Genomic DNA, 25,898 nt, shown 5'->3' with positions numbered 1-25,898 from the left:
AGCGCTGCTGCGCCTTCCCGCTGCGCGGCAACGAGCTGTGCGTGTGGAGCGCGCCGGGCGGCGAGGTGAGCGCGGGGGCGGCGCGGCAAGGGCGGCGCGGGGGGCTCCGCTAACGGCGCCGTGCGCCCCGGCAGCCGCTGCGCCTGCGCGGACACGAGCTCGCCGTGACCGCGCTCTCCTTCGGCAGCCGCGCCGGGCCGCGCCTCCTGTGCTCGGCGTCCCGCGACGCCGTGCGCGTGTGGAGCCTCGCGCAAGGTAGGCACGTCCGCCGGGGCGCGCCGCGAGCTCCGCGGCGCCGGGGTGGCGGGGGGGGTCCCGTGCTCCGGCACTGCGGAAAGGTTCCCCTCCGATGGATGCAGTTGGAGACTTACCTGTGACTCGAGGCATAACGTTTTGCCCTCTCTCCGTGCTAAMTTTGCAGGCTTGCACATCACGAAATGGAGTGTTGCAGAGAAATGTAGACCTTTAAAGTGCTTTTGTAGTTGCCGTAATTGCACTTTAATCCATACGTGTATAGCAGAGAGATGTGAAGAATGATTCAGGGAGTGGGCAYAGAATCAGGCCATAGTTTTGTGAGAAACAGAAATAGAACAAAACAGACTGCTAATGGCATGTGGAATTTTAATACAATTGTGTTTGACAGCCTGATTCAATACTGCTGAATTTCCTTCTCTCCCTTCCTCTGTGCAGCYGCAGGCTCTTTGGCCCAAGGCCTACGGTTTGTCTGTAAGAAGAGGGATGAGATGATGATTGCTTGATTTTTTTTTGAATGCATGTGGTGAATAACTTACAGGAATAAACTTTGTAACTTTCCAGTTTCCTCCAGTATGATCAAACATGTAATGTGTTCTGTTTTGGCACTGCTGTATTTAATTCCAGTTAGTGTTGGAGTACTCAAAATTCTTTCTGGAAAATTTGGATAAATTAATTTATTCTAAAGATTCTCCGGAAAATCCATCTTTCTAATGAAGAAATAGTAAATTTGAAGATAAGAAGACATCATCAATGTGTGAGGAAAAAATAACAAGTTTGTTCTAAAGTAAAAGATGAGCTGCTGTAATAGTCTTTCAGGAACTAAATTTGTAAATTTCAAATTTTCATTTGAAAGCTGTTATGGTGCCTGAAATAATATTTTTGTTGCATAATAATAACATAAAAATTGCTTCAGGGGTAGTGCCTCGAGGAATTGTTATAGGAACATTTTTGGGAACGGTGCTTCATGTGAGATTTAGYCCAGATGATCAACAAGTGGCAGTATGTGCTGAAAAGCGGATTTACATGCTAAGTGCAAAGGTGAGAATTGTCCTTTGGATTCACAGTGCTGAAGTCTATCTTTAACTTGTTCACTTTCATATAAAATTATTGGATAGAATATTTTGCTTAATTATTTACTTAATTATTTCTTGCACAGATGAAAGTGAGTTTGAACAAATGCTTGATAATGTAACGTATATCAGATAAAGGACTATTAAAAAGTTGAAGTGGTAAAATATCACAATAAGGTATAACTAGAGAACCTTGTGGGGACATCTGAAAAATTTCTCCTCCATTGTGCAATGTATATAGTGTTTTTGCCAGCAGAATGATGCTCAGAACTGCAACTGGCTTTAAAAAATATTATTGAATATTTTGATATGATGAACCCAAATGTGAATTTATTTTCAAAAATATTCACCAATTATTAAAAAGATGGTCACTTTTAGCTTGAATTCTGATCTGTTTTTGCTTTGACCCTTCAAATAACAGAGTAATGCTGTACTAGCTGAATTGGAAGGCCACCTAGCTCCAGTTACTGCTGCTGAGTTCTGCACATGGGAGAATAATATGCTGATATCGGTTTCTGAAGACAGAAGCTTTAAGGCAAGGAAATTGTAGAGGAGGCCCTTTTAAGATAAAGAACTTAGTGCAATCTTGAAATAATTTTTTTCTTTAATTCCTTTTAAGTATCTAATGAAGGTTAAGCAAAAAGATCTTCGTTTATAGAGATTAGGAGATTGTTCTTATTGGAGTTGGAAAAGGATTTATTCTTAATAGAGTAGGAAAAAAAAAGACTAATTGAACCGTGGTGTGTTTTCCAAGTGATCCTGARGTGCAACATTCAGTTCTACAACCTAAAGTAAAACTCAAGTTTGCTGTTTTAAAAATCAAATATATTTTTAGATACAAGTTTAATGGCAGTCTTTGTTCTTGAAAAATGTTACTTTTTTTCTTCATGTTGGACAAAAATAAGAAAATTAAATTGGAATTCTATGAAGTATTCTGGCTTTCTGATTATATTGTTTAATTTATGTTGATCAGAATTAAAGCAAGATAAAAATGTCAGTAGGAAAAAGTCAGTATACTTTTTCTTACTCATTTAAAGAGATCACAGAATCACACAAAATTCTAATGAGTAAGATTTCTTTTTTTTTAATCAAGGCAAGAAGTGGGAATAAAATTATGATCAAATCAAAGTAAAATGTGTATCAGTCAAATAAAGTAGCAAATGAGTCTTTGTCGTTTCTTTGCCCTCTCTTATTCAGCCATGCTGTTGTCACACAAGCTGGCTGCTCTAATTGCCAGAGATGTAGCCTCTAAAAACTGCTTATGCTACCCCCAGCACTTTAATTAGGCTAAAAAAAGTGAAGCRGGGGAAAAATCTCTTAGGAAGAAGCTGCTTTGAAGAAAGACTTTCACATTCAGAAGCAAATGAAATATGAACTAGGGGAAAAGATCAAAAACTGTACAGAGACTCACAGCCATGTACAGAGAGAAGGGACTGTCTGGCTGTCCTTTCAAGCCATGCTGGATAGCTCTGATGTATAGTAGAAGAAGTTTTGAAGTAGAAGGCTTTTAGAAGGGGCAGCATGAGAGGAAATGGATTTTTATTAGCTTTTTAAATCAACTATTAAGCACAGAATAAATCACTTAGAAACAGTGATGTTAATAATAAAAGTTGATGGATACATGAATCCATAGATCAAAGTATTATAATTACTAATAAAGACCTCCTATTTTTTAGCCCAGAATGAAAATTGTGAATTGATGTAAGCTCCCTGTGTGAAATCTAGAACTATTTTAAATGTCTTTATATTGATTTAGCTTAAATCTTGAAGAGATCAGCCTAAGCAAAGATGATAAAGTACTAAGTACTTTGTTTATTAATACCAGATGGGTGTCACCCATAATTTAAGCAATATCATAATTAGAAGAATTAAAAAAAAWGTAAAAATCCATATAGTACTGCTTTACTTTTAATGGCTGCATTTAGTAGTTTTTGCTGCTTGATTTTGTTTGTATTTTTTCCTAAAGATCTAATAAGTGCCTGTCACTACATACAATTTTTTTTTTCTTCTCTCTRAAGATTTGGGACTATGCTACTGGGCTGTTAATATATCAATCAGCAGTATTAACAGGTAAATTTTCTTTTTATACTCTTTTCATAGAAATCTCTCCTTAATAAAACAAATTTTTTATAACTGTGTTTAGCCAATAAAGGGCATCAGTGTCCAAGGTATCGAAACTGAAGTCAAGGATGAATATATTATCCTTTAAAATATGTACTTGTGTAAACAGTTACAATGTACTTTTATAAATAGCTCTTCTTTTGGTACAGGATATGCATATAACTTGTTGACTTTTGTTGAGATATGCAGAAAGGAGCTCGTTTTGTAGCTAGAGTTCTACTCTGCACACACTCTCTGCTTGTTTTTTTTCCAAGTTTTTTATATGACACGGAAGGACAAACTGTAAGTGTAACATATGTGGGCTTATTAGCAAGCCTGTAGATGATAGAAGTTGTCTCTGATTTTGAAGCAGGGAAAAGCTGCCACAGCAGCTGTGAAAATCAYTTCCGTGGCAACTTGGGCAAATGTCAGCCTGCCAAATTGCAATTGAAAGACCTTTAGCCTTTCAATTAGCCTACAAAAGCTAAAGCAACAAAATGAGATGTTGCAATTTGGAATTATGTGTTTTAATAAAACATGCTTTGTGTCTACTCTGAAAATAATAGCATCTTTCTTGAAGCAGCATTTCCTTTGTTAAGTCTGCTAATTGATGAAGAAAATAAACAGATTATCACTGGATGTGCTGATGGAGAGGTAAGAATTACCAAGGAAACTTTTTTTGCTCTAGTAAAAGAGTCAAGTTATTGTTTTACTGTCAACTGTTACAAACATTAGCTTAGTAAGCGTGATTCACTATTTTTAGTCTTAGTCATATATGGTACAGAAGACTGCCTTATTACAAATTGGAAACTTTTTTTTTTTTTTAATCAGAAATGTTTTTAAGACCATAGTAACTAGATAAGATATGTATGTGCACTGAGAGGCTATAAGTAGATGTTTTTAAAAAGAAAAAAAATATGTAAAAATAGAGTTCTTCTGTTTAGGTCATGGAAGGAAACCCATGACAATGAATGGGAAGGATTCTGATTTCACTGTACTGGAAATCTTAGCAATCTGTGAAAAATGYGAATATGAATTTCAGCTCCTCTTCAATTTTAACTTTAGAAATATATCTAAATGAATTTTTCTTATAGTATTTAATGAGCATTTTTCTTCAGTGTTATGGTTTAATGGGTTGTGAAGAAAATTGAAAATTTAACTTTATGCTTAAAAAAAAAGTATAAATTAATATATATAACTCAGTAAACATTTATTTGCAAATTGCCAGTGATTTTTTTGTTATAGGAAGTAGCCTATGAGAATCTTTTTTTCAAAAACACAAATATGAAAATTTGACAATTCTCATCTAATACTGTCAGTTACACAGTTCAGATAATAGCTTCCTTTGCCAATGGTGGAATCATTCTTTGGTACTGTTAAAATATAAGTACATATAATTAAACCTATGATGCAGTATGAAATTATAGATAAAAACATTCTATAGTTTAAAAACATTTAATACCAAATTTTGAGTTTATATTCCTCTTCTATGTAAATGGTATGTCTGATGTCAAAAGGTTGTTGTAATTACTTCTGTCTTTTTCTTTCAGCTTTGGGTTTTCAGTTTGCTCAGTGATCATAATTACCGTTGTGTGACACGTATCAACTTAAAGAAAGAACAAGAGAAATTCTATAATAAAATGGGAAAATCTGGACAGGAATTAGGTAGGATAGCACTTGCAGAATGCTGTTTGTGGTATATGTTTAGTTCTTGCAGCTTACTGAATCTGTGTTTTTCATATCGTGAGAATTTGTTGTAAATGACAAATTTCTTGACAAAAGTGACCAACAGTCTGTTGCTGGATTCTTACTGAAGCTGCTAGAAAGCTGATGTGTAAATTGGTTTATCTGGGAAGGATTATTTATATGTGTCTTGAAGAACATCTCAGCCTATGCATACACTTAAAAAACATTAGATGTCCACCATTAAGTTTATAGTCTTTATTGAAATAATTGCCCAAGAATACAATGAGAACAGAACTGGTCCCTCAAAATTCATCCATTGTCCTAGTGGAATTGCTTAGTGGAACTTGGAAACTCCTAGGAGTCGGTTGATATTGTTGCATACTTTACATCCAGGCCTTCTTAGAGGCAAACAAGAGAGCTTGTGTTCTTTAGAGAAGATCTAGTTTCCCTTGGTTGCTCTTTTCTGGGCTTGTAACTGTTGTATTCTTAGCTGCACAGTGGCCTAGCTACAATAGGATAAAGAGAAAATCTATATATCTGTTTATTAAAATATGGCTGTCACTTTCGTCTTTGAATTTTTAAAAGAATGATGTGGTGTCTGTGTCTAATACTTAATTTGGTGCTAGTGCTTTGCTTCCTAGATGTGAACTGGGTATGGATGGTGGGTTAGAAATTTCTAGGGAATGTAAGGTTGAGATACCTTTGCATCTTGGTTTTGGTTTATGTTACCAAACATCAAGGGATTTTTCAGGCTGAACAAAAAGCTGAAAGTGAAATTTATGACTTATAGAAATATGACTTTTTAAGCCATTTTTGTGTGGCCACCACCTAAATTCTGCCAAATTCTTTTGAGTCTCTGTCTAGACTCTCTGTGTTTTATCTTTAGGTAATTGAAAGAAGACAATACTAAGAAGAACAAAATAATGAGGAAAAGTATTTCAAGAGTGCTGACTCTTAGCATATTCCAAACCTTTGAAGCAGACATCTTGAATGTGATCTTTCTTCCAGCTACTTGTCTATATTACTTCTTTGAATTAATGTTTTCTCTAATTATTTTTTGATAACTCTTGTTGATCATCTTTCGTAGATGAGGGGCAAAGTACTTCTCAGCTGGGTAAAACAAACAGTATGAGACCAGAAGAAACAGTGGAAACAACACTGCCTGTTCTCACAATTGAACACTATGACCGTTCAGTATTTTTCCATAAAAAGGAAAACTTGTAAGTCCTCTAAAATACCACCAACAATTTGACTGGAATCTATTCTTATCAGTTCCTATAGATTCTTAGTTTATTTCMAGTGCAGTTTACTTATATCTCAAAATGCAATAGGAGAATTGGAGAAATGTGTTCAGTGTTCTACAAGTTTTTGTGACCTACTCTTAAGTAATATACACAACCTGATAGAAAATTAAAAATGACTTCTAGTCTGAAAAGTAATTTTGTAAAATAGCATTGGATTGTCTGTTTATTAGTATCTTTCGRTATCAGTTGATCAGGTGTAATCATTTTAAAAATAAAGCCAGTTAGAGTTGAAAATCTGAATTTGTTTTTTAGTTTGTTTTCTTAAGGAAACAAATCTGAAGTAGTCACTGTGTGTAAGCATCACTTTGTCCCCCAGTCTTAGAAAACTTTAACTTGGTAGCCAAACTTGTTCTAGCCAAACTGACAGACACACAGATGTTTCAAAGRTGTGAAGCTTCTGCTCTCCGTTATGGGACTGGATGGCCAGGTACAGATGCCTAAATTAGTCTTTGTATCACTGCCCTTTCTGAAACAGAAATTTAACCATTTAGCTAGAAATCTGGTACGGGATACTACAGCAAGAACCGAGTCTCACAAAACAATTGATTGGGTTTTGTTGTTTGTAGTTACCACTCAGCCAAGTCATATGATAAGAAACACTTGTTCCACTCTTTGCCTCCTGTGGATTGTACAGGTATAACTGATTAATTTTATAGTTGGATTTTTTGAATAAACAGAGAAGAGATATCCAGCTGTCCTTGATTATTTTGTTTGCTCGTTAGGTGTAACTGAAGTAATTACTAACAGTTATTTTCATGCTGCCTGCATTTTCAGGAAGAATATCAGTGAGAGAAAGAAAGAAAAAAAAAACTTTCTCTGCTGTTCTGGAATTGTCATGAACATTTATATAAAATGAAGAATTCCACTCTTCTTAGATTTTAAAACTGTACAGAGTTCTGTGTGATAGTTTTTAATTTGAACTACACATTTAAAAGTCTTACTATACAAAAACCCTTTTCTGTTTTGGCTTGTTATTTTTGTGGTATTGGAGTTAGATTGCAGATATTTAATAGGAAGGAGTTGCTAGGAAATAATATTTATAGTAATCAAATAGTCAAATACATTGTTTAAACTTTTTTCCTCCTAGGATTCCAGCCCTAAATACTAGTTATTTATGCATAGGAAGCTCTACAGGCTTGTTAATAATGAATTCGGCAAACTTTGAATTAGAAGCTCTTTTATGTTACAAAGGTATGGTCATAAAATATTTGACTACACTGGAACATGATTTTTTTTTTCTTTGCTATCTGATATGCATAGTGTAAAAAGTAGTTTATTAAATAGTAGAATACTGTAGAAATAAAACCTTTTCCCTTTTAAACTTTTTCCCCTCCCCTTCCCTCCCCTCCCCATTTCATGTTTTCATGTCTTCCGGCATTGGTAGCTTGTCTCAGAAGATGAGCCAACTCTAATTTCTCTGCTGGCTAGTAGTGAATTTTTATCCAATTTTGTTACTTATGAATATGAAATACAAGGACTGACATTCTAGTTTTACTTTACTGTGGGGATTAATCTAGGATATGCTTTGAAGACAGTGGAATTATGGTGGTTTCAAATTAGTGAGAAGATTTTTTTTCTTGTTTTATAGTAGCTCTTTTTCAATGTAAATACTTATATACTTTTTGTTAAAGATTATAGTGGCCTCAGTATTCAATTTGCTGGATTGTGTACCCTAGCAAAGAAGGCAGTTAATGGAAAGGTGCGTATTCAGTTTGCATACTAGTTTAATGGCTGTTTACATTTTCAGTTACTTTCAGTATTGCTACGCATTTTGTGTTTACAGAGTAATGTACATTTATTTTGTCTCATGAGAATTACACGAAAGTTTTTCTGGAGAAGGCTGATTCTTTATGAAATACCTTAGTTTTAACAAATGTGTAGTTCTAAATGCCTCACAACTTATCTATTATCAGATATGATTACCAATAAAAGATTAATTGTTTTTCATTGTGTTTGGAGTGCTGGGAATAATCAGTGTGGGAACAGATTCACTCTTAAGAGGGGGAAAAACCGTATAAACATTGTTTTAGCTTGCTACTTAAGCATCGATCAGGATGAAGTGCTTTTGGATCTTTTCCAGAAATCTGTGAAAGCTTTTTGAGTTGTGAGAATTTGTATGGAAAGTCACAAGTCACCAAGGAACTTTTGAGGAAAGGGAATGTTGAATGTATCTGTTGTAGAAGATGTTGGGATTTCTGTGGGTTGTGGGTTTCTTTTGTTTTTGGTTTTTTTTTTTTCTTGTTTTGTTCATTTGTTTTTTGTTAGGTGTACAAGCCTATTCAGAAATGTACTTAAACATAAGTGTGTGTTTGGAGGACATCATTATCCACTTTTTACTGTTTAATGCTCTGCAGCATTAAACCTGGATGTATTTTGATATTTTGATTTTTTTTTTTTTTTAGTAATTTCCATAAATGACACAAAGTGATTTCATTGTCCTAGTGCTTTGCTGATACTTGAACTTGATTTTGAAGTCAGAGGAGTGTTATCTTGTGGTGTGATTGCTGCAGGTTTTATGTTTGATCTCTTCAATGTTTGAAGATATGATTGCAGTGTTGGAGGTTAACCTTGCTGAATTGGTGAGATCTCAGCAGAATAGTTTTCTCACATGTGGAAAAGAGAAGACTCTCTCAGTTATTGCCAGGTACATAATAATTTACTTTTATTTTTTCTTCTGAGAATGGGATTATATATTTCAGTGTCAGAAAGATAAATACATGAGAATTTTGTCCAGCTGTGTTTAKTGATGCTGTTGTTTTATTTGTTTTGTTGTCACTGAAAAATATTTTAGTTGCAATTTCTGGGAGAAATTTTGAGGTAACTGAAAARCTTAATCTATAGCAAAGGGAAGATACTACTGTGCATAATATAATCACCAGTCAGTATGCTGAAAGACAAGATCTTAACTTGTACTTACAGTGATCAGTGAATCTTGTCTGAGTAGAGGCTTCTCTGTGCTTTTAAGTTGATGCACTGTGCCTCTTTCATATTCATGGAAAGACTAAGCATGCAGACGCATGTGCGCATTCGCAGTCATGCACACAAGTAACTAGAAAAGAAGATAAGACAACTTTTTCTAATCTGAAGCTTTGGTCCATTGCAGTGTGTGGGGTTTTTTTTTTTTTTTTTCTGTTCCTTTTTTGTTTTTGTTTTGTTTTCTTCATTTTATACTTAGGTGTCCTTTGTTGCCAAAATCTCCCCTGCATAAGGTTTTTAAAGTCAAGGAACCTTCTAGTAGAACACTTGGTAAGCATAAAACAGTGTATTCTTTTAATAACAGTAACTGACTCAAACTGGCTCATGCCACCTTTAATCAACATGCTGGTTATAGAGTCAAATTATGTGTTGCATTATATTTTTTATTTTTATAGTTTATTAACTTGTGTTTTTGAGCATTTGGGCTCATTAAGCAAATTCATCAAAGATCACATAATATTTTACTGTGCCTTACTCTCTCTTCCGACTGGTAGCTGTGTATTGTTCACTTAGACTGATTATGGAGAAGTTTTATGATGATGTATCACCAAATACTAGGTTGGTGAAAGACAAAATAAGAAAAGGAATTTTAAGATTTGCTCTTGTGTTGCCGACGGGGGTTGGCAAGCCTCGTTCGCTAGCTGGACTGACCTGGGGTTGTCRTCACCCCGGGGCCCTAGAGCACAGACACCAATGTTGGGGATGYGGCAAAATGGCRTTTATTGCGCGGTTCAGTCTGCCTATATACTCCAGTTGAATGCGGAGACTCGCCCACTGCCCAATCGGGAGACTAATTTCTATTTTTCGSCTTTTATGGCATGGGGTTATCAGTAAACTGCATAAATTAATTATGCTCCTAACTCCCGTGACATCGCRAGATCTTCCGAGCGCCATGCTCTRTGCCCTGTTCTGTACTACATCATCTACTTTCGCTAAGCTCTCTACCTTATTAAGCCCTAAAAGCACAAAAAAMTYCTATACTCTTGGAAAATTGTTCTAGAGAGGTGGCAGTTAAGCATTTTACACCAAATATTCCCTGCCAGATTTATTTCTAAGGTTGGAGTAAAGAAATAACTATCACTGGTTTTTTTTTAATGAGTACCAYAGAACACATAGAACTAATATATAAACATGCTATTTTTAATCAGGAATTTACCATATGCTTCATTATTTGTCCCCCAGATAGCCAATATGCAAAACAGCGGTTCATATGTTTTTGTCTCTTTTCATTAACCATTGCTTTAGAGTAGTTAGTCTTTAATGCCTTTTGAAACACTAGGAGACAGCAACTATTGTAGTAATTTAAAATATTTTATCATATTTTGCAAAAATAAAAAACACTGTAATGAAAAWCAAATTATTTTGCTACAGGAGTGAAAAGCATGGTGAAAGACCGACCACTGGTTTTCCATAGGAAAATTAAGTCATCAGGCTATGCAACAGCACCACAGTGAGTAGATACAGTACTAATGTAACTATTCTACTGGATTAGTACTATGCAGTATTTCCTTTCTTATCACATAATAAATACAATGTTGCCATATTTAAATGGGGATAAATTTCATGGGAATGACCTGTAAAAAAAATAAAAAATAAAAATAAATAAATATGATGTTATGAAACAAAATCTGTTAAAAATGTGTTGAAGAAAAATCTATGATTTCTGATTGGTGTTAGTGTTCTGTTACTTGTCTTGAAAATTCTTATATACATTTGCACTATGTCTTTACCCAAGCACTTTGTCCCTTGAACTCAATTAACTCTTTCCCTTGCTTTATTCATACTCAGATTGTCACAGATAGAAGTGTGCCTTTTATTTTCTCTYAGACAACAACTGAGAGGGAGCATGTTAAAATACTCAGCTGTACAAATTCTCTTATTTACTGATGTGGTCTTACCTTTGAGATAAGCTTTCTGTAGCTTTCCTTGTCTTGCCTGACAGCTTGCCAAAGTTTCTCTTGGGATGGAGAGCTCATTCAGATAAAATGAGCAATGTGATGCCAATAGTCCTCCGAGAAGCTTAGGGTGATTCCCTGACAAGGCATTTTATTTTAGCAGAGACTGTGATAGACCATACTATCTTTGTGTATTTTATTTATTACATCTTTTTTTACTGTGTTTATCACATCTCATACAATAGCTTGCCCCATTCTATTTATGAACTTATCCTTTTGCTTTTGATGGAGATGGGTGTTGGAACTGAGACCTTGAGAACCAGTTCTTACCTACCAGTAATACGCTTCCTGAGTACCTTGAAAGTGATCTGATGAAAGGGTTGTTTACATGAAAYGGTTGCTAGTGGAGGCTGTGATTTTTATATTCTGAGAAGAACCTTTTWCAACTGGGACATCTCAAAGTAGATCTAATCATTTTGAAGTTACGGACCTTTTATCCTTGGGGCATACAATTCTTAAATGTTAGATGTGTTCCTGAATCTGAGAACAGACACAACTTCTCTCCAGYTCCTCTATTCCTTAAAGCCTTGGGTGGAATAAGATACACCTGAGCACTGAACTCCCTTAGGTCCAAAAAGGTCTACACATTTTACCCCTTACTCTGAGATAGAGTTCCTTGGTTTTCACAAACCCAGTAGATAAACTTTTTTTAACATGACTGATATATTCTCATAACCCAAAAATCAAAAAATTACAATGGAAACTGAGCCTCATTTAAGGACACTTAAGAACTTCCACTCTGCTGTGTCTTGGTTCTTATTTTACTTGTTGGGTTAAGTTAGTTGTTGGTTGTGATTGTTTCTGCTAGGACAATGAAATAGTTTTGGCCTCTTTATTAATCCCTCCCTACACAGTGCTGCTGTTGGAACATCYCAGATTCCTTTCTAACATGCTCTGAAACTTCACCTCAACCAAAAAAAAAAAATCACCTGTTTTCACCAGTCCTCATACCTGTAGAGACAAAGACTCCTTTAAAAACTGACAAGATCAAGCACTGTGGAAGGTTGCTCCTGAGTTTGTTTCTACCCAAGAGATCTGTAAAAGCCTCAAGGAGTAGGCAAAAGATGTTGCAATGGAACATGGGTGTTGTAAAAAATCTGACAGGAGATCTTCAAGATAGAATAACTTTGACCCTTTAAGTGACCTCCATACCTTACAACGTCTTGCAGACGCCATACTAAGAAATATCTCCATTTTTGATATATGTTGTTCTGCGGCTGATAAGATATTTAGGACTATATCTGTTGCATGTGTCAGATTTTTTCATTAAATGTGACTGAAAAAGCTAGGATAATTCCACCTAAATATAGAAATATCGTCTGGAGTGGGAGGGAAGTGGGAAGYCTGTTATGATTAGTCCATTTACTTGGTTCTCAAAGTAATAATTCTTATAAATTGATACTGCTATATGAGGAAGTTGTCCTGCACTTGCTGGCTTTGTATTTTTTTTTAACTCAAAACTTGCTTTCCACTTTCAGTTGTGTAAATCTTATTTCAAAAATTGTATTAGGTGTTCTATCTCCTATATAGGATGAAATTCTTCTTTTTCAGTTTTTGGAAGTAAATATTGGATAAATTATATGGAGGGATTTTGACTTGCAAAATGCAGTATATGACAACTGGATCACAGGAGAACTTAACTGCGAAATGGAGACTTAGATCATTAGAAAGTTTTCATGTCATCATTGACTATGTGTATTATCTTACCTGCTGGCGTTGTTAGTAAATATAAATATTAAGAAGGAAGTAGGCTTGTTTGCCGTTTGAAATAAAATATTCGTCTCATGGGGCATTTAATGCTTTAAACAGGAGAATCCATGTTCCTTTTTTGCAGAATGACCATGTTTTCTCCAGTTACTAACCTGAAGAAAAGTAATGAGGTACCAAAGTGGAAAACCATCTGTAAATGGTAGATAATCCAAGAGGAAAATAAAATGAGGATAAGTACAGTCTTAAAGTAGATAAGATTAGTAGTTGCTTCTATTATTGCTTCTTTTTGCTTAGGAGTATCAGTGGAAATGAAAGACCATGTAGATTTACTATAAAATAAYTGCAGCCAATGATTCAGATCACCAAACTATCAATTAAAGCTGATTCCATGTGTACAAGAAAATACTAACTTGTTAATTTCTTAGAGGTTTGTATAATTTTTAGAAGCAGTAAGTGCTAAGTATGATTGGAACATATTCTCAAAATAGAGTTAGTGTGCAATTTTAGTCACAAAAATTAGCAGGGCACAGAAAGGCTCTGTCATTTAAGATCCTGTTCCTAAATCACCCCTAAAATCATGTATCTTAAGCTAATGCAACCTTTCTGTAGATAATAAATTTAAATGAAGTACGCAAAATGATTCTGTTACACCAGTGAAATTATTATCACAGTAGAGAAAAGGAACTGTTGATTTTTAGGAGTTTGCACTTTAGTGTTACTTGGTTAAAGTAAGCTATACTTTTTTATTTATTTGGTTTTACTTATTTATTTATTTGGTTAAAGTATGTTATAGTGTAGCATACCCATTTATTCTCTTAAGTACTATGTAGAATTTTTGTTCCACGTGAACAGTGTGTTGTAGTGCAAACATAAAAATAAGGAATGAATAATGCCATTTTATATATATATATATGTCACATATATCATATATTTCATATTAATGCTTCTAAAACACTTAATAGCATAAGACCAAGTTCTTATGTAAGAACTGTGTTGGACATTATTGACAGACACTTAGAGGAACGCTGCAGGTGATTTCAAGAATGGTTTGCACTGTATTGTGGTGGGTTAAGCAACTTATCACTTAAGTACTATTTTTTTAATAGCCTGTTAGATCATTAGTGTAACTGATATTTTTGCATAAGAGATTTTTCGTATTGTTTGTCACAGAAGATAGATTTTTCCATTCTTTATGTATGCAAGTTAAGATGTTTATCTTTTAAAAATCTATGTTAATTCATRATCTAATGAATTTGTAATGGTGATGGGAGCAATCAAGTATGACAGTTTTTAAATAGTTTACCACTTATCTTCCATTTAAAATATGTTTCCAAGGAAAATTTACATAAAACTATTTAGAATAACTTCCCAAACAACATTTATGAAATAAAAATATACAGATTTTATATCTCTTTCTTTTTCTCCTTTTTCCTTTTTTGAAGCAAAAATAAAGAATATCCAGTGGAAGGTTCTCCTCCAACCAAATATGAGAAAGAAATATCTGTTGCTTATAAACCAACCCCAATTTGTTGTGTTCAGTATTCTGGTACGTAGAGGCTTTATAAGATGTACTGTTGTCTCAGTGTACAGAAAGACAAAATCAAATGAGAGAATTTAACTACGTCACATATTTACTAAGTAAATTCACACTAAATTCCCTGGTTATACCATTTACAGTCTGATGATACTTTTTCAACTTGCAAAACCATGCAGGCTGTTAACTTGTATGCAAAAGGATTCTGATGTTGACTCTTTTTGCTTTCTGACCAACTTTCCTATTTTCCCAGCATGTCTTGAAAATTAATAGTCTAACAACTTCAAACTTCAGTTTATAAATTAAGTTTATTAGCATCRTCAGTATTAGTAAAAGTTGAAGTTCTATTTCAGAAGAATCAGAATATTCTCGTTTCTCATTTAAAGATTATTCAGTCTTTATCTATTAATTCTTTAAAAAATATACTTTTTTGAATATAATCCTGGGAAATATATTTTTCTAAAATACTTTGGAAACATGAGTCATGTACAAAGTTTATTCGTTCCTACTCCATACAGATATTTTCATATAGAAACAGCTTCAAAGTAAGTCAAATGGACACCAAGTGTACCCTTACTGATGTTAATATACAGTCTCCATAGCATGATATTTTCCAAATGTTTAAAAATGTGAATCTCAAGGTATTCTGCGGACAAGAATAGCTTTGATCTTCAAGAAATAAAATCAACTTGATTCCGAGCTTTTCTAAAGTATTTTCTAGCCATAAAATTTCCATATAGACCTAGAAGATGTTTCTTAAATCAACATTAAAAAAAAAAAAGGCAAAAAACTAAATGGTTACAGAAAGTGCATTTCTAAGAATGTTATGTGACCTTAAAAATATTCTTTTCAGCAACACTGCATTTTTGATGATATATTTTAAGCATAAATTTTCTCTCATGTACTCTAAGGAAGGTACATTTCATTCTCTTTCACTGTCTCGACAGAGATGTAAACAACCCACGTTTAGCAAAATGAAGTTTTTTTTTTCTTTAAAAAAAGGTTATTTTCATTAAGTAAAAAATCATATTGTTGCAAACTGTAAAGAAATGGTGTTTTTGTAGTGTGTGTTGCCAGATGGTTCCTAGCTTTACATTAACTTCTGTTGTAAATTTTCCACTTGAAATTAAGCATTGTCGAATGGTCTTTGTAAACTGCAGATCAGAATAATGTGTATGTGCATCTTTAAACGTAGTAGAAAGAAAAGTATATAGAAAGCTTAAGCAAATGAGATTAATTCTGCAGTGCAATTTTTACAATGTGTACCTTTTTGGATTTAATAAACGCCCTGTTGAAGTAGTGGAGGTGTTACGATTTTGCTCTGTAGAAAGGTTTCCCTAAGGATTTGAGATAGTAATCCATTTAGTAAGCCTCTCAAATGATAAGAAAAGTGATTTTTCTCACATTTGTAATGCCAAAGAAGGTTTATGTACWATTACTTATGTGTTTGGTCACTCACCTGTTATGTTTATTAATCAGGCCTCATGCTCAGCTGACAAGAAATTTATCTTATTTATGAAATTATCCAGAATGATTAATAGGCACTATTATTGTGATAGATATGAAAATGCAGTACAATTTTAACAGGAAAATTTACAGAAATTAATGAAAAACAGAAAGTAGATAATATGGGTGCTGAATATTTCTGCACTTCAGTTTTCAGGAACTTTTTGTAAAAAGTGAATTTCTGCTAAGTGATGAGTACCTATGAGAATATGTTAAGGGAAGAAGTACTGAGTACAGATTCCTACACAGCTTCGGAGAACAGTTTTTTTGTGGTATTCATGCAAAGAATGTGTTAAGTGAAATTAACATCTTGCTGTTTTTTGTTGTAGTAATGTACGACTTATGATTTAGAGCAAAAACATACTAAATCCTTTTTGCTTTCAAAAATAAATAAGAAGGGTCTCCTTCTAGGGGATGGAGAGCTGCTGGCTTGCGGCCTGGCTGACAAATCTGTGTTGGTATTTGATTCCAACCTTACTGATACAAGAGCTGTTTTTTCAGGTAAATTTATAAATTACCTTTTTAAATAATAGTGTATAATTATGAACTTAATCTATAATGACATACTAAGGAAAAATTCTACTTATGTCACCTTGGAAGGAAATGATTATTCTTCTCTTTCAGGATATAAAAGTTACTTCTCTGATTGATTCACTTTGTTCTGGACTTAACATTCTTTCCCGTTTTGCATGTTTCTCAGTTCCCTCGATGTTAAAAGATAGTAATGTATCACAAAGTATGTTGCAATGTGCATTGTTTTTGTGTGTAATGAAATATAAATTATAAAGGAAATATATTTCAATGATAATATACATTATATTAATACATTGTAATAGAGGATTAGCCAAAAATTTGACAATGGAATTGGTCAATAGTGCATTTGGGCTACAGCTTCAGACTTCTGAAGAATAATTATTTGACGTGAAAGAGACTATTCCTATAGAAACAGGAATAGAAAAGTGTACACATGCTCTAAATGTTTTAGCATTATAAATTAACATTTTTGTAAAAAAAAAAAGTTTCTACAAAACAATCTAGAGTAGTGCAAATAACAGTAAATGTTATGACTTATAAAAAGTCATATAGCAGGACTAATTTAATGCATTTTAATGCAAATGACTACTGTTTATGAATAGACCTTACGAAGTACAAAAAGAAAGTATTTACAACTATTAGAAACATTATTTTTAAGTAAAAAATCTGAAAGCTGGCTTCTGAAAAATTATTTTTCACAGAGTAATTTTCATTATACTGTGATTCTTTACATCTACATCTGCCACTGTGTATGACACTTCTGTATGAGAAAGTTGTCCCACACACTGCAATGTTAATGGACATCTTAAGTCTATAGTAGCCAGTTATGGAAAGCTGTGTTGTGATTCAAATTATCTCCATCAGTCTACAAATTCTACGATATAAGAAATTTAACTTCAACAATTAAAATCTTTAACATAAAAAATATAATTGAGGAAGCTAGTCAGCTTGGCTTTTCCCGAGTTATAACTTTCAAACCTGATGGATAACATATTTTTTAAGGCAAATCCAAGATATTTTTCTTAATTGGAATCAAATCCTTGTGAGGAGAAAAGAGATGGTATCACCCCTCACCTTATATATGGGCTTTTCTTTCTGTGCCTTTTTTGCTGACAGACATCAACAGACATCACTTTTGTTAGTAGTTTGTTAGCTGTTTCCTCTTCCCGTCCTTGCCCCTTAAATAACAAAACTTCATGCTGTCCTCGGAAGAAGTATTTCTAGTACTGAGGTCTTATGTCTCAGAGAGTTCATAGCAAGATTAAGTCTTTGGCTTGTAAACTTCTGTTTTACTCGGGATCAGAAAAAAAACAAAAAAAAATCCCCATAAGTTTTGAAGTGGCTCACATGTTCTGCATTGTGTTCACTGATGAAGATAACATTAGTCATATTTTCCTTTGCGGTGAGAAATAGAGGAAAACATGTCTTATGGGCACATTTGCGGGCAGGGTAATGAAGTCTGGTGCAATAGCAGATTCATAAACCTCAATAAATGTTTTTCATGTATCACCAACTAATTTCAGCAAATTTATTGTGCAAGTTGCACAAACTTGAGCCAGAAACAGTAYTTTGAGGTCTATTAACATATTTTTGTTACTTAGGCTGTGCTGGAACAAAATAGTAATTTTGTCCAAAGGGACTCCATATAGATGAAATATAYTTAAAAGTATTCAACTTACTGTTGGAAAAAAAAAATGCAGTTATCCAAAAGAGATTAAAATTATTTATTCCCTTCTCTTACCTATTTTGAAGTATTTATGAATAAATGATGTAGTACTACTATAGTATTTGGTGTCCCTGCTACAGCAGAGTGGGTTGCACTAGATGATCTCTAGAGGTCTCTTTTAACCTTAACTATTCTGTGTTTCAGTAATTCAGAGTTTAAAATAGCAATGATTTAAAATAAAAAGTAAAATTATTTATTTCAGTCAAAGTCTACATATAATTTGCCTTAAGAACTTTGAAGGCAGCATAACCTTCTGAATATATGTGATTATTTAACATGATTTTATAATACAGCTTCTCAGAGGAGTGGTGTAACAAAAGCAGTTGTGTAAAGTACTTACATTAATTAGGTGATCAGTTACAGTTGAAGCGCTTGTGCATTCTTCTTCAATATTGGCTTTCAAGGTGCCTGTTCTTTATTGTGAAGTGCAGGTTATGCTGACCAGCTTCAAATGGGTAACAGGTGGCATGGGCCTTTTGATGAATCTCTACAGAGCTSACTGCTGTCCTCCTCAGTGTTCCTCAGGAATGGGGAACCCTAATAAAGGTTACTTTGCCTGCTGGCCTTTTGGAAGCCGGCTGGCAATATCATCACTGTATTTTGGGACCAAGGGATGGGGAGTGCAGAGATCTTATGCTTTTTGCATTGCTTTTCCAGTTTTCCATGCCTTGGATTTTCCTAGTTTCTCATGTTTCTTAGCATTTTGAAAAACTTTTGTGTATTCTGATAAGTTTGCTTTTTTGCACGCGGATAATTCAAGGCTTCCAAATGATTTTCTGATATCAAAGCCCCCGAATAATATCTTTGCCTTGAAAATAAATACTAACAGTGAATTTATACTTGAGAGATTATGCKGGGTAGTGTGAAAAATAAGAGTTCATAATAGGCATGCTGTTTCAACTGTAAATTTTAATATTTTCAATATGTCTCATTTTTTATTTAATATTCTTAGATACACCTATGCAGTACTTCAGCAGTTTTATGGTGAAAATTTTATTGGTTTTTTATAGTTGGTAATTAAAATTTTTTGTTTATAAGCCTTTGAATAGATACATGTTATCAGACAAGGCCTTAATTTCTGAAATAAATTGCAGGATAAGCTAAACTTTTTAAAATAATTTGAAGTAATTTAAATGTTTTATATAAAACTTCTCTTGACTAMAGAGGAACTGTGCACAAGAGGGCAGCATAGGCATTTTGAATGTTTTCAGGTTGAGTGAAGTTCTTTAGGTTGAGATCTGACAATTTGGACAAATTTTGAGAGCAGTGTGGGTCAAGGGATTGTTCATTGTGTTTGACATACCAGGATAATTTTAATTTAKAAATGAGTAAGTTAGTAATTTTAATTTCTGTCTTTTGAAGCTTTCTCTTTGCAAGTTCCTATTTTTTTTTTACGTTTGACTGATCAGACAACTGTCTGATTCTTGCAGAAACTTCTTGTTATTAAGAGGAGATTATAGAATGTTGATTTTTAAGCAGGTTCTTATTTTTTTTAACTAATGAGACAGTCCTGCAGAAGCTGCTGTAGCTGAAGTTTTACTGTGTTTTTACAACAGTAGTAGCTTAGTAATAAAAATCAAATGAATTAAAAAAAGTATTRCAATTATATTAAAGATCTTAAATGTTTTCTACAGTCCATTTCTTAATATATCACACTGAATTTTATTACTGTGTAATGTACTCAAATTCTGTTTTCTTGGGAGAAATATGGTATTTTTGCTTAAAAGTTTTAACTTATTGTTTTAAAATATGAATGTCTGTAAAGGACAGATATCTCCTTTACTCTTACAATTGTTATAACGTTTTCATATGAACTGCCTTATAACAGTGGAAGAAATGCAAATGCATATTGTTGTTCAGGTAAAATAGCTTGATATTTCTCTGACCGTTTGCAATTTTGTGAAGATTAATTATTAAAATGAGATAATATTTTCAGCATTTAGGGGAAGAAAAAAAAACACTGATTCACTACTACTTAGTGTAATTCAACCACTTGATGCATATATTTAAATTATATTTTATTTTGTATAATTGTATTAAAGCAATACATTTATCTCTGGAGAAATGTATAAGTGTAAGAAACAGACTTCATGATATTTCCATTATTATTTTTATTAGGTCATGATGGTGCAGTTAACTCTGTTGGTTGGAGTCATGACAAGAAGTGGTTAGTTTCTGCATCAGAAGACCAAACTTTAAGGATTTGGTCAGTCTGCAATAAAGAACCTGCCCTACTTGTGGTAATGAGAAACTCATGTTAGCTGGTTCAAAGAGGACACTTTTGCATTTTAATTTATGTCCATTTTAATGGGTCTGTAGAAGGAACTGTAGAAATAGGCTTTCCAAGCTACTGAATTACAGTGATTGCAATTCATGCTATGACCTAGGTGGTTATCACCGACTGCAGAATTAGGCTTTTTATCTTGACAGTTTCTGAAAATAGAAAACTTTTTTTACCAGACCTAGTGAGTATATCTGGAAGTTTTGGTTTAAATGTCTGCTAGGTATTTTCTATTTTCATTGGCTCAGCTCTGTTTGACTTTACAGTCTACTTCTCAATTCAAATGGAAGTGTAGTGTATGTAGCAAGATCATATTAGACTCAATTGACTGCAGATACTGTTAAAGTTGCTGCCAATTAATTTAAACAGATTTTTTTTTTTTTTTGCCTTGAGATTAATAGACATTGAAAATAGATAGGGCCACTACACAGTAGGTTAAGCTTTTGGCATGTGATCAAGATTACAGATACATGGAGATTACATCTTAGTGCTAGTAATTCAGATGAAAAATGTTCAATGTGCTGGAATCCATTCTTAATTATTAACTTTGAATTTCAGGGTAAAGACAAGTTCCATAAATCTGTACGCTTTGCACAGTTTTATTATATAGATACATTTATATTGCTGAGCTGTGGAGCTGAATTTCATCTGCTAAGTTTCTATCTTGACACAGCGAAGGATGACCTAAAACGGTGAGTGACATTTCTCTTTACAGAGCAGTGAAAGTACGTATACGATTCTGTTTCTTTCTTTTTAGGGGATGGGAGGGTGAAGGGGCTATTTTAGCAAGAATGTTARAGAGCAAAAGTATGATTTGATCAAATAATATATATTAGCATTAAAAATATATTGATTCTGTCATGGTAAATAGGTAATGCCAGATATTTCTTATGGTGCCTACCTTATCAGGTAAAAATACATATTTTTATCTTTACATATATGATGAGTATATATACACATTATATTACTCTTCACTACTTCAGGATTACTGTTAAAAATTTGCTGTTCACACCTTAGTGTGTGCTAATATCTTAATTACTTTGGAAAAGCTATTGAAAATCCTTCTCCTATCTATCCTATCACATAGCGTGACTATTTTCTTCCTTTCTCCTTCAAGTAGAAGTATATTGCTTCTATCATTTTCACTGACTTTGTTATATTTTATTAACCTACTTTTATTAACCTATCTTGTTCCTGTATTTCATCTATATCAGAAATTCTTGAAGCACTTCTAACTGACACTGTTCTGCTTATTTTTAAGCGTCTTTCAGCCTTGGAACTAGTCCTTTTATTAAATGTATACTGTACCTTTTCATTTGTAATTAGACCTAAAATCCTTTTATTTCATTTCAGTACTTTTTATTTGTTCTTACTGTCTTTGATGATACTTTTGTATATGAAAACTTAATAAAATATGCATGTATATATGTGTATTTTGACAATATTCTTTAAAAAAATTCTTCAAGAGATATTTTTTTCCTTCAAGTTATCTTGTGGCTTGGAACTTTGAGTGGAAGTAAAGAATTAGGGTTACAACACTTAAGTCTATTCACTAACTCAAGTTTCTGTGAATTCTGTGTTTGTTCAYTTTATTCATTGTATTGGACCACATCCTCAGGTGGGGGAAGGCTATCCTGCTTCCATGTATGTTTGGCAGCTGTTTAAAAAAACATTCTAAGCTTAAGTGCTTTCCTGAACTGAAGCATGAACTTGGTAGGGGGACCTTCACTGAAACTTTAAACTTTGTTGTCATTCAAAAAAAAAAAAGAAGAAAAAAAAAAAACCCACAAAAGCGGAAGCTTCCAGATGATATCACCTCTCTAAAATACACTTTTTTAAGAACAGAAGCTTTCCCTGATTTGAAAAAGCACATATTGTGTTGTTATGATCGTCTATTTTAACTATTGATTATAAATTGTTATAAATTTCCTACTCTGATTTTCTAGTACATACAGTACATTAGAAAGCTAAAACTATTAGAATATAATGAAAAATAAATAATAGAATAAATAAACAATTTCCTTTGAAATTTTTTTTGGCTTTGTCTTCGCTTTTTTCTTTTTTTTAAATATTTTTTTTATATATATATATATATATTTTAATATTCCAAGGTGTAGAATATTCCAAGCCTGTAGAAATGGCTACAAAGGATAGGAGGAAACTGAGAGGTTAGGAAGGGTGAATCCAGTTATGCTTGAAGTCTGTCCATAGCATAAGTAAATGATACTGGGAAACTGAGGCAAGTAAGCCTTTACTCATACCATACTTAACTCATAAATAACAGGCAATCATGGAGGAGTTTAGCGGAAAGAAGATATTAATATTCTATCTTTTAATTCCCTGCTATGTTTATTACTTTTCCTTTTTTAAAATTTAGTTTTAATTTTGGCATGTATGTACCAGCTCTAGAAACCTCCATATTTCTTCTAGGAACCACAGATACCTAGTAACCAGATGAGCAGACATAACTGTACTTACTGTTGAAAAAGGCTGAACTACCTTGAAGGTGGTTCTGCTACTACARGTAGTTTGGAACTTGGTGTAGTTGTAGAACCTATCCGAGCAGTTTTGCATGGTCTTGGGCATTGAACCTTGGTCTGTGCTGCTCCTGTTATTGTATCCTGAACGTGTGTTATTCTAGTTTAGGTCGTATCAGACGTAAAGAGTGCTTATTTTTCCTGTTGCCATATTCTCAGTATTCCCTGATGAGTTAACTCAAAAACATGCCATTAGATTCTCTAGGATATTAATATAATGCCAAAAGACCATACATACAATTGTAGACATTACAAATCTGCAACCCAGTCTGAGGCCTGCTTATATTTAAAAAGAAAAAAAAGAAAAAAAAAAAGAAAAAAAAAAAAAGTATTAACAAAGGTTAATTTGCTTTGACGTTCTCGATGTTCTCTTGTGGCTTCCCTCCAGTTTATTTCCCAGCATTTCTTTTATGAAACACTGTGTCATGACTTTTTGTTTTTCACCACTCATTCATTCTCCATTCTCAGTCAAAGTTGGAAGACTTGAATGGAACTGATTCAAGAAGACACTAGATTAAACAAACAAAAAAAAGCTTTATTTTCTTAMTTAGAAATGCATTGCAATGCATTCTGCTTAACTGATGAATTACCACTCCATTTCTGAAGTGAAGACAATAACAATGACAATAYCTGTAGTTCTCTGTGCTGAGTTTTCAAAGAGGTTTTTTTATAAGAATAAATTAAGTATTCGACAACTTAAAGAAATGATTAAATATTTGTTCATTTTCAAATGTGGACTTGAGAAGAAGAAATGAGAAAAATAATGTTCTTTTCAAGTGTCCTAGAGGATATTTGTTGCAGTTCTGGCAATAGAATCCAGATCTCCTGAGTCTGTGATTAATCTCAAAATGATTCACTGTCTGAATAATTTTCTTTACATTCTTCAGAATCACTGATAATTATATCTACTGTTTTCAGCAATAGTTGTGTGTGCTGATATGAAGACACTGTTTGCTGCTAAGTTTATTTTTTTCTCCATTTCTTAACTATTTTTGGATCTCATAAGAATTTGAGAAGGACAAAACATCCGTGGATTTTGTGTCTTTTTTATAATCAGCTTGATGTGTTGTTTTAAAGATCAGAATGAGGAATATGAAAGGAGTTTAAAATGAGAATACGGAATGAGAATTAATGCTAAAATATCCTCTCTGAGGAACTGTGGAGCTATACCAACACATTTAGATTATAGATGGATAATAGAGGCCATTGTTAGTGGGCTTAATTTCACGTGCTGAATAGGAGATTGTTCATTTCAGGTAGTTCCATAGTGTTAATGTTTACAAAATCATTATTTTGATGTAAACCATTTAGAGATGATTTAAATTTCTTCAATGGACTCCACAGACGTGATTCAGTATTACAAAACTAAGAATATTCTATATTTATTTGCTGTGATCTTTTGCCATTTATTCAGAAGCTTAAACACAATTTATTTTGTCAGAAACAGAATGATCACTAGATGAGAAGTACCTAAGTCATAAGATGAGTTCTAACAATGTTAGAAACAGCTACCATTTTTAAATGCTTTAAATATTCCTATTCACTTCCTTTGCTGTTACTAAGATTAATTATATTTGGATAGTGTAGGAGATAATATTTTGCAATTGTGACAAATTTCAAGCCTTTTAGAAAATAGTGGTGTATTTCCTCCTTTTTATGTAAATACTTTTCTTTATTGAGTTCATGACTGTCTCAATAAATTTATAATGTAATTATTACTCAAGCTTAATTTTTACAGCTCATAAAAATGTTTGTCATGTCTTGAAACCCTATGATTCTTGTTTGTTTATGGTGTTTTGATGGTGTTTGGATTGTCCTTTAGTATATAGAAATATCAACTTCCGCAATCATGTCAGGAAATGGTCATATCTTAGAATCCATTTTAACTATTGTTTCTTGAAGGTATATTAATCTCTTGCAAATAGATATCTGCTGTAAATGTTTTCCCCACAATGATTACATGCCAAAAGCCTGGACTTTGCAGACTAGTCATTTAGCAATCATGTTGGCAAAACTGTAATTGAAGGCATTAAAACAAGACAAGTGTAGTTTTGTCTTTTACTGCATTTGTTTTGGAAATTCTATAAAAAAGGGAATRAATTTTGCTGGTGGAAAACTAGAAAATGGCCAGACATGAGATAGAGATCTTTATCCTTGATGTTTTTAATTTTATTTTCAGAATTCATTTCTGGTTGAAAAAAATGAAGCCTTTCTTCTTTCCTCTTGAAGATTTATTGTGTTTTTCATTATCATTTTCTCTGTTATACTTAAAAAGCAACCCCTGTTATATCCATAGAAATCAGTTTCTGTTGATTATTTTGCAGTGAAAAGCACAGTCCTTGTTAAATGCACTTTCTAATTGATAGATTTAATTTCAACAGTCTAAAAAGCTTCATCTATGTGCACTCTTTGTGGTTTTTTTTTTAGTGTGTCTTGATATACTTTACAAAACCTTCTGCTCTTTAATGTATTAATTCCTGTCGAGGGTTAATCCTTCAACAAATTATTTGTAAAATGAATTGCTACCTCTTCTGAAGTAAACAGGACATTATTTTATATGAAAATGTAAACTCTGCACTTCTTTAATTTCAAGAAACATTTTTAATCCTAAATGTTGCAAGTAAACTTTCATAGCAAGTAATTCATTTAAAATTCACAMTAACGTCCTTTTGTGATCTGAGATCATCCACAGATTAACTAATTATGTATCATGTTGCCTCTTAG

General features: G+C 33.3%; 1 protein-coding gene across 1 annotated transcript in view; it reads left to right on the top strand.

The window, feature by feature from the left end:
- The window catches only part of WDR27 (WD repeat domain 27), a 105,084-nt gene that overhangs the window by 1,098 nt on the left and 78,088 nt on the right, over nt 1-25,898 (top strand). Inside the window, exons 2-19 of the mRNA XM_026053347.1 lie at nt 3-65; nt 135-273; nt 1,169-1,293; nt 1,747-1,860; nt 3,344-3,395; nt 4,009-4,079; nt 4,976-5,090; nt 6,199-6,331; nt 7,503-7,606; nt 8,047-8,114; nt 8,926-9,059; nt 9,591-9,661; nt 10,763-10,841; nt 13,181-13,255; nt 14,499-14,602; nt 16,508-16,597; nt 20,475-20,596; nt 21,196-21,329. Of these exons, the coding sequence (XP_025909132.1) occupies nt 3-65; nt 135-273; nt 1,169-1,293; nt 1,747-1,860; nt 3,344-3,395; nt 4,009-4,079; nt 4,976-5,090; nt 6,199-6,331; nt 7,503-7,606; nt 8,047-8,114; nt 8,926-9,059; nt 9,591-9,661; nt 10,763-10,841; nt 13,181-13,255; nt 14,499-14,602; nt 16,508-16,597; nt 20,475-20,596; nt 21,196-21,329 (1,793 nt within the window). The remainder of the gene's footprint in view (nt 1-2; nt 66-134; nt 274-1,168; nt 1,294-1,746; nt 1,861-3,343; nt 3,396-4,008; nt 4,080-4,975; nt 5,091-6,198; nt 6,332-7,502; nt 7,607-8,046; nt 8,115-8,925; nt 9,060-9,590; nt 9,662-10,762; nt 10,842-13,180; nt 13,256-14,498; nt 14,603-16,507; nt 16,598-20,474; nt 20,597-21,195; nt 21,330-25,898) is intronic.

Source organism: Nothoprocta perdicaria, unplaced genomic scaffold, assembly GCF_003342845.1.
Source record: "Nothoprocta perdicaria isolate Ctin4 unplaced genomic scaffold, notPer1 scaffold_99, whole genome shotgun sequence".
Lineage (NCBI taxonomy): Eukaryota > Metazoa > Chordata > Aves > Tinamiformes > Tinamidae > Nothoprocta > Nothoprocta perdicaria.
Note: the sequence above shows the minus strand (reverse complement) of the source record. Positions and strands in the feature narration are given on the sequence as shown.